This window comes from Aricia agestis, chromosome 2 (genome assembly GCF_905147365.1).
Source record: "Aricia agestis chromosome 2, ilAriAges1.1, whole genome shotgun sequence".
In the NCBI taxonomy this organism is placed as follows: Eukaryota; Metazoa; Arthropoda; class Insecta; order Lepidoptera; family Lycaenidae; genus Aricia; species Aricia agestis.
The window spans coordinates 17171288-17179802 of NC_056407.1; the positions used below are offsets into that span (position 1 = coordinate 17171288).

Below are 8515 nucleotides of genomic sequence, written 5' to 3' on the forward strand. Positions count from 1 at the left end.
GAAACCAGACACCTATATTCTAATAGAGCCGACTAGCTCATATGTAGCAGTAACAGGTGATCGCATGTTCTATTCACTATTAAGGGACATTGACAAGTGCAAATTAATAAGTGAAAAGTGTTATGTGTGTGTGCTCGCCGACTTGTTCTCAGTCGTTGCCAATCCTACGTGTGAAACAACGTTATTAACTGAAGTGGTTACTAAACTCCCAGACTCTTGTGTAGCTAAAATTGTTCATGGTTCTATAGATGTATTTCATAAGCTTAGTTTTAACCGTTGGATCTTTGTACAATCAGAACCAGGGAAATCTCATATTACCTGCGAAAAATCTGACGTAAATTTAGATGTAATTTTATTTGGTACTGGCATCCTGACCTTACCTAAACATTGTAAAGCATTTTATAAGACTTTGCAGTTCACCGCAGTTGATGAAACATCACTCGGCAACGTAACAAATGTAATTTCCAATTTCAACATTTTATTAGACGATTGTTGTGAACAAACTAAAATTAATAAAACTTTTTCTAAACTTCCACATTCTAATTTAAAGAACATTGGTAATCTTGATTCTTTACTTCATGCCAGCATCCATCTTCGTTCGATGGAAGATGAGTTGTATAATTTAGAAAATCCATCTCACTTTGATACATATGGAAATTATTACATGTCTTTAAGTTTATTTAGTAGCATATTATTCATATTTTATCTCTTATATAAATGTCGCAAAAATATTACTTCTCAGAAAAATCCTTGTTGTATTCAAATCTTTAATCAGTGTCATAATTCAAAGACTCGCACTGATCATCCAACATCTCTTGTAGTATTTAAAGATAATAATAGTGTAAAGAATGATTCTATGTTGGAAGAAACAAATTTTGTAAGCACACCGACTCCTTTGAAAAGAAATGTTGTTATAACTAATGTTGTAAAGGATCATGAAATTTAACAATTTTATTACTGTATGACTTTATTTGAATATTGAATAAATAATGATAAACATTATTTTCTATAATAATTACATATTATAATAATCTCTTATTAAAATTTTTGTGTCTTTTTATAATTTTGTGTTTTTATTGTGTGTTAGTTAAGTTTTAATTTTTAAATAAATGTCATTACTTAAATAGTTTATAATTTAGCTACTTCCTTGTATACTCCAAACGAAAGTCCAATTTCCCGCGTTTTTCAAATTACTTTCAAATTACTTTATTTCAATCTCTCATCACTTTCACATGTGATGATCGATCTTAACGGGGGGGCTGTTATATCGGAAGTCACATGTCAACATATGTGTAGTAAAAACGCTTAGGTTTTCAGTTGCATTTCCATGAATTGCAATTGCAAACTTTTGCTGTTTCTGTTATTCCATTTTCCGTATTTTTTGATCAGATCGAATTGGACCTTCGTCGGGTGCAGGTTTTCTCTTAAGATAATTATTAAGTTTTTTAAATAAATATTCAAGTTTTAATAAAAGTGATTTTTTTTAAAAAGTCTCTCAAGACCCACCAAGTAACAGAACCCTTATAGGATCACTTTGTTGTCCGTCTGTCCGTCTGTCAAGACCCTTTTTCTCAGGAACGCGTGGAGGTATGAAGCTGAAATTTATATCAATTACTCAGGTCTACTGTCCCTTGAAGCTGTGAAAAAATCAAACTTCTAAGCCAACGCAATCAAAAGATACAGCCGTTTATGCCGCAAATTTTCGACACTTGCAAGGGAATCAAAACCTACAGGGTGCTTCCCGTGAACTCAGAATCTTGAAATTTGGTACGAAGCAACGTCTTATAGCATAGATAAAGGAAAAATTACGAAAACCATAAATTTTTAGTTACATCACATAATATATTTTTTTTTAATAATTTTAAACTTACTACCCATTTCCTCATAAACGCGTAGAGGTATTAAATTGAAATTCATACCAAATACTCAGGTCTATAATACCTTTAAGCTGTCGGAACCCTCGGTGCGCGAGTCCGACTCGCACTTGGCCGGTTTTTTTTAAAGCTTGGCGCACACTTTGACGGAGCGTGCCGACTGCCAGGGCGGGTCGGGGCTCAGCGCAGCGCAAAATGCGTATACAATAGCTAATAGCACACTATTGACGCGTCGGGCCTTGCCTCGCATTGACGGATTTTAACGCTCACTGTGCCGGGGCGGATCGGCGTGCAGCGCATTAACGGATTTTGAGTTCAGTGTGCGAGGCTTGCCAGGGCGCATCGCAGTGACGGAAATCCGCTGCTTGATTTGGCACACTGGTGACGGGGCGCAGCGGGTCTTGCCGGGCCGTGTCTCATTAACGGAAATCCGCCGCGTAAAAATCCGCGCCGATAAGACCTGCCACAGTGAGCGATACGCGAATATGCGGATGCGTATCCACTATCCATACAAATTGTATGGAGGCGGATTTTTGCGCTGAGCCCCGGCACGCTGCGACCCGGCATAGTTGAGCCAGACCGCAATAGAATATACACGTACTTGTATACGGTGTCCATATATCCAAGTACAGTACTTGGATATATCATATAGGTGCGGCCGGGCCGAAGCTTCGTGCTATGAGACGATACTATTGGACGATACACGCAGATAGTCCAATAGTATCGGTTTTAGCGCGAAGCACTACGCATATGCGGCCGCAGCATATGCAGCAGTGGAGCGAAACGATACTTTACATTTCATAAAAACTACGTTTTGTGTTGCGTAACGTCGCTGCCGTATAGTGCGGCCCGCTAATGAAGAATATTTGATCGTGGCCCGTGAGTGCCGCTTTCTGTGAGTTGTGACGTGTCGCGTCTGCTATGTAGTGTCGACTAGTATGGACTGACCTTAAGGCCGGGTTTCCACTGACGCGAAGCGGGGCGGAGAGGAGCTTAGCGGTGCCCGAATTGACCAATCACAGCTATGTTCGAAATCTCCGCTCCGCTTCAATGGAAACAGCACGAGCGGGGTGGAGCAGAGCTGAGCGGATGTTCATAATAAAATACAGCGAGGCGATGCGGTGATGAGGACAACGAGCATTGGGGTGCAGAGCGGAGGACAACGAGCATTGGGGTGCAGAGCGCAGGACAGCGGAGCGGTGATGACTGTTTTTCCGAGAGATTCAGTGTACTTACTTTAAGCGCACAAATGCGCGATTCCAAAAGTATGCTCCACTCCGCTCCATTACACTCCACTCCGCTCCGCTTCAGTGAAAACACTGACCACTTTTCATCGCTCTTCACCGCTCCTCTCCGCCCAGCTCGACGTCAGTGGAAACACGGCCTAACGGCCGCACAAGAGTGAGTAGACATAATATAACCCAATGAGTTTCTAAAATACTAGAGTAGCAATGTCTTACAAAAGATTCTCAGAAATGCGTAACCACTTTTTTGTTCAAAAGACAATGTCAAGTATATATTATGTCTATGGTCAAGTCATATATTCGTTATGTCATTATGTATGTGAGATATGCCTGCAGGCATCTTCGAAGTGGCAAAGCGTTGCTACCGTAAACTTCCAATCTGGTTACGTTAGTAACATAGAATATCATTGATATAAGCCATCAATCCCCAAGTGGCACCCGGGTCCCGGCTGCCCCATAACAATTGAAAATCTATTGTGCTGCGATTCTCACGACTGGAACATTGATTACTTAATTATTCAAAATTTTGACATAAGTCCCATACATTATCAGTGAAACTCTTCAATTAATTGATTAATTGCCCATGGGCGTACCGAGGGGGGGCAGGGGGGGGCGGCTGCCCCCCCCCCTCCCCCCCCCGGATGAAGTTGACGTCCCTACTAAGTATATTATGTAGTACTTTCATCTATAAAAATACAGAATTTTTTTCCATTTGTTTGCAATACAACTGAAAATTATTAATTTTTTATTCTTTGTAAACACCTAGCTTATAAAAAATCTGATTTGCCCCCCTCCCTGGCCCAGAACCTGGGTACGCCCATGTAATTGCCCCGTGTATTATTTTCCTCTATGAGGTTAATCATAATTAAATGTCTCCGAGTACCGTACGGCGGTGTGCGTATCTGGCGAGTCGCACTCGGTTGTGCAGATATTCGTTTATCGCGTGCGTTTTTCAGTTCGTTGAACCGAAACCTATGCCGAAACTAAACTTTTTTATGGCCTTTCCTGGAACTTAAAAGAAGGAGATACTTTATCCTCAGACCTCAGTTACGCGGCTTAAGCGTAAAGATGTCACAGACGGACACGCATTTATATTTTAGATATTTTATATAGTGTGAAGGGATTAGCATGGTAGTGCAACACGCTATTGAGAAAATGAAACATCTCTATGTTTTCGATTTTTATTTTTAATCTTAAAATTCTATTTAAGATTTCTAATACAAGCGTTTGCACTTTAATACCTTACGACCTTACGTTATATTTAAATGCCTCTTTTGAACTTCGAAGTTAAAATAGATCATTTGTAAAATTTTTAAAATATAGAATTTTCACATAGAAAATTCTATTTTGCAATTTGGAAACAATACAATAGAGTATATTGAACAATATAAAGAATCAAAATATACATTCAACTTAATGTAACAATAATAAATAGTCTCTAAATTCATGGAAACAATAAGTACAAGTTTATCGCTCACGTCGAGCACGTTTAGCTCTAGCGGTGGGAGCGGGGGGGTTGGAGTCCTCCTCGACTCGTCTCTTTGTGGTCAAGTGTGGCCTCTGCAGTTGGCTCTGAGCCGTCAGTTGCAACTGTAAGGCGTGAGTGTTCAATCTCTCGGCTAACAGCAAAGGTTTGAGTGCTGCCATCTTGTGGCTATACAATGTAACCTTAGGTCTGCTGTTAACTGCTGCTGTGAGTTGCTCTCGCACTGTCATCTCAGTGCTTTCAGAGTTGTTGTTCCAGCTCTCGTTTTCCTCAGTTTTATTATCATTTTTGTTGTCATCGTTTTTCTGTTCTCCGTTCTGATCGTCATCTGGACTGCAAATAATGTTGACTTGGGCCCGCACCTCTGCATCAAATTTAGAAATAGTACTCACGAGAGGCTTGGCCCAGCCAATGTGGAGGATGGGTGTTTGGCTGCCCTCCTCCCATTTACATATACCATCATAAAACCTGAAACATACATTTTGTTTGTGATTTCTTTTAGAAAGGTGTTTGACTTCAAGAAAAAACATTGGTAATACCTTAGCAAAGAGGCAAAACATTCAGGATCCTTCAGTATAGATCTTGCAGAGTGTCCTGAGCTCTCGGCTTTCATCACCTGTGGTATGAGCTCATTGGCTATCTCTGAGAATTCCTTATAGATCTCTTCATCATCACGAGAGTAATTGTAACTGTAAAAGCAAAAGTAATTGTATATCAAATTGAATCTAAATACATTTAAGCTTTAACTATGGACATCTAAAAGTTGATACATACTTATGGACATGGGGTCTGACGGTCTGTCAGACCCCATGTCCATTTTTTCTCGTGCTCATTGCATTTCATGCTCGTATTTTCATCTGTTTTTAGGTAATTAAAAGATGTTTTTGTATATTTGAATGCCTTAACACACAATTGATTTGGGCAATGTATGGGTTAATCATCCAAATTTTTTTAATTATATTGTAAAATGAAGCATTTTAAGCAAAATAGTCACTTTTAAGAATTTTATTCACCTGTGACGAAAAAATTACATTTTTATATAAGAAACATACATTTTAAGTAAATTAACACATTTGACTATGTATAATGTAAATAATTGCATTGATTACATTATTAATCAAATCATTTTAGGCACTCTAATTTTACTTCGATTACCTACAAGTGGCCCCGAAACATTACAATAGATGTCAGTTGTCACATAATTTAACTTTTAGATTAACTTAATAAACTATACAAGGTTTGGCTGTCTCTTTCTACAACATTAGAAAAGTTACTTGACATACAAAGACAGCAGTTTTTTTTTTTGGGGATTAAGAATTACTAATTCCCAGTTGACAAATTATTTATTAGGTTACTTACTGTCTGATTACATCACCGGCACCAGCCCAGGCCTGAAAAGCTTCCTTGTACATTTTCTGAAGGTGATAATAGCCTCCTTGGACTGTATATGGGTAGACGTGCCTGTCTTCATAATAGGTCCTAGAAGACCTTATGGCTTGGATATACAAAGCTGCGGAATCGGGCCTCCCTGGAATGTTGGTTTTTGTATCCTCTTCATCTTTATTTATGTGACAATTATCTGGCTCGTCAGCTCTATTTGAACTCTTCATATACTCGCATAAATCACCGAGATTTCCCAGGGCCATTGGATAGGCATCGAGATGACCTGAAACAAGCCAATCTTATCCATTAAACATAATTCAAGCCTTAGCTAAATAGAAACAAGTATATATTCATACTTTCTACACACAAGTATATTTTATAAAACAAAATCACCTTTTTCATATAACAACCAGAGCAATTTGTGTTGCATAAGAGCCACTTCATGAACATCTATAGTCGGTGTCAGTGATGGGTTTATTGATGATACTAAGGCCGCAAGTTCCATGACCCTTGTACACACCACAGGCTTGCCAGCTACATACAGCCACGATCTGGCAAGAACACCATCTCCCACCGATCTGCCTCTCTTATCTTCATTTCCTTTTCCATGCCAAGTTACCTTATAAATGAATCATTATTATAGCTAAAATAATATTTGTAAACTGTTATTTTTTAAATTAAATTTTTAACATTCAAGAATCACTGAAAATATAAGTACACTGTGTATACAAATAAGTATAATAATGAATGTATGTGGTTTTTATCGTTTACCTCTGCTGTATTTGAACCATCCTTTCCGAATACGACCCAAGCATGGTCTTCGGAGAGAGCGAGATGCACGTCTCGTTTCCCGAGCACCTGACAGCCGGCGGTCACCGCAAACGCCACTCCGAAGCAGTCCAGCTTGTTGCCGGTGAGGAAGCTGTAGATGGACTGCAGGTGAGCGCGGTCCTTGTAGTAGCTGCGGGTCAACGAGTTCCACACGGTGTCCGCCACTCGCTTCACCAACTCCCGAGATGCGAATTCCCCGCCGACCAACTTTGCGTCAACGCCGCTACGCATCAAAACACCGAATCGATCGTATAGTGATTTTATCTCGTCCCATTCCACCGATGGAAATTTCTTGATCACTTTATTAGCATCTCTATCGGAGTTTTTAATGTTAGTTAAGTTATTCTCAACCGCTCCTACGATTATGGAAAACAACGCCAAATCCGGTTCTTTGTCGCTGGTTAGTTGTTCTTCGAATATATCGCACACTTTCTGTATGCTATCTATCGGAAAGAACTTCTTGATATCTCCTAACCCTGTCATGGTTTAATTTAACATGATTATTGTAGTTTATTAAGTTTTATTTTATAAATTATTTTACCGGCGCAATTTACAAATAAACATAGTTCACCGATTTTTTTCGTCACGTTTGACATTTTATCTTTTTTATATTTCTCGAAATGCACTAGCCACGAAGTGCACCATGCAAGTCCCGGGCGTAAACAGAGTACCTACCGTATGAGTTTATAGGCTGTTTATAGTTATTAGTAGAGATGTTCCGATCATGACTTTGGCCGACTAGCTGACTAGCCGATTAGTCAGTTGCAAAGAAGCCGACTAATCGGCCGACTAGTCGGCCAACCGATCATTGTTTCAGATATTTTCGTAACGCTTCGTTTACTAAAGTAAGTCGCATACGCCGCCTGCGAACGTGTCGGATCGTGTTTTGGTTAAGTTAACGTCTTGATATAAAGCGGTAAGGTATGCAATGGCTTTACCGCGGCAGTCCTCGAGTGCACACGTATTTTTTTACTAAAATTGTTTAGAATAAAGAAGATATTATGTTGTTATTAAATAAATGTTATAGCTGATATTTATTAGCAAGCAAGTAATTTCAGAAAGACAATCAATTAATTTCAAAACAATCAAGGTTTTTCTTAAATGTAATATCAATAATAATAAAACAATAACAAGCCGGATAGTCGGCGCTTTTTGCCGACTATTCGCTGACTAGTCGCCGACTACAAAAGTGGCCGGATAATCGGCTTTACCGACTAGTCGGCGACTAGTCGGCACATCTCTAGTTATTAGTAGACATCGGATTATATGCACGATCAAAGTGTACCGATACGCATACAAGTATGCACGATTAAAGGGCCGAAATATGCACAAAATATGCACAATAGAAAGTCACTTATTATTAAAATTCATTATTTTTTGAAGAGCTTTCCGGTGGTGCCGTTAATAAAAGTGTGAATTTTTAATTTCATCAAATCCAGGATTTTTCATTTTTTATACAGCACCAATAATAATTTTCTACCAACATTTTCCGATTGAAATCTTAATGCCCATGGAAGTTTTATAAATCAGTAACTACTTTATTCAAATTTTTTACTAATGTTGCCAACTACAAAGAAAAATGTTGTTTCTAGAAAGATATTATACCTATCGGGTGTATTGCATTCTTTAAATAGGTATGGAGCCACATATTTTAAGTGTTTTGATCTATCGTAGCTCTGTTTTGTGGCCTCAGTGTG

At 38.8% G+C, this 8515-nt stretch overlaps 1 protein-coding gene across 1 annotated transcript; it reads right to left on the reverse strand.

The window, feature by feature from the left end:
• Window positions 1-4285: 4285 nt before the first annotated feature.
• LOC121739749 (menin) lies at window positions 4286-7392 on the reverse strand. Its single transcript, XM_042132301.1, has 5 exons — window positions 6759-7392; window positions 6381-6606; window positions 5964-6270; window positions 5144-5293; window positions 4286-5072 (listed from the first exon to the last, which is right to left on the reverse strand). Exons 1-5 carry the CDS (start codon window positions 7299-7301, stop codon window positions 4586-4588), a joined length of 1713 nt encoding a protein of 570 aa, XP_041988235.1. The 5' UTR covers window positions 7302-7392; the 3' UTR covers window positions 4286-4585.
• Window positions 7393-8515: the final 1123 nt, after the last annotated feature.

What these genes read in the sequence shown, in the direction of transcription:
- LOC121739749 (XM_042132301.1), bottom strand. Translation starts at nt 7,301, where the DNA reads ATGACAGGGTTAGGAGATATCAAGAAGTTCTTTCCGATAGATAGCATA. An exon ending in ATGGTTCAAATACAGCAGAG is followed by an intron (nt 6,607 to 6,758) that starts GTAAACGATAAA and finishes TTCATTTATAAG; the next exon opens with GTAACTTGGCATGGAAAAGG. An exon ending in TGTTTTGCCTCTTTGCTAAG is followed by an intron (nt 5,073 to 5,143) that starts GTATTACCAATG and finishes TGTATGTTTCAG; the next exon opens with GTTTTATGATGGTATATGTA.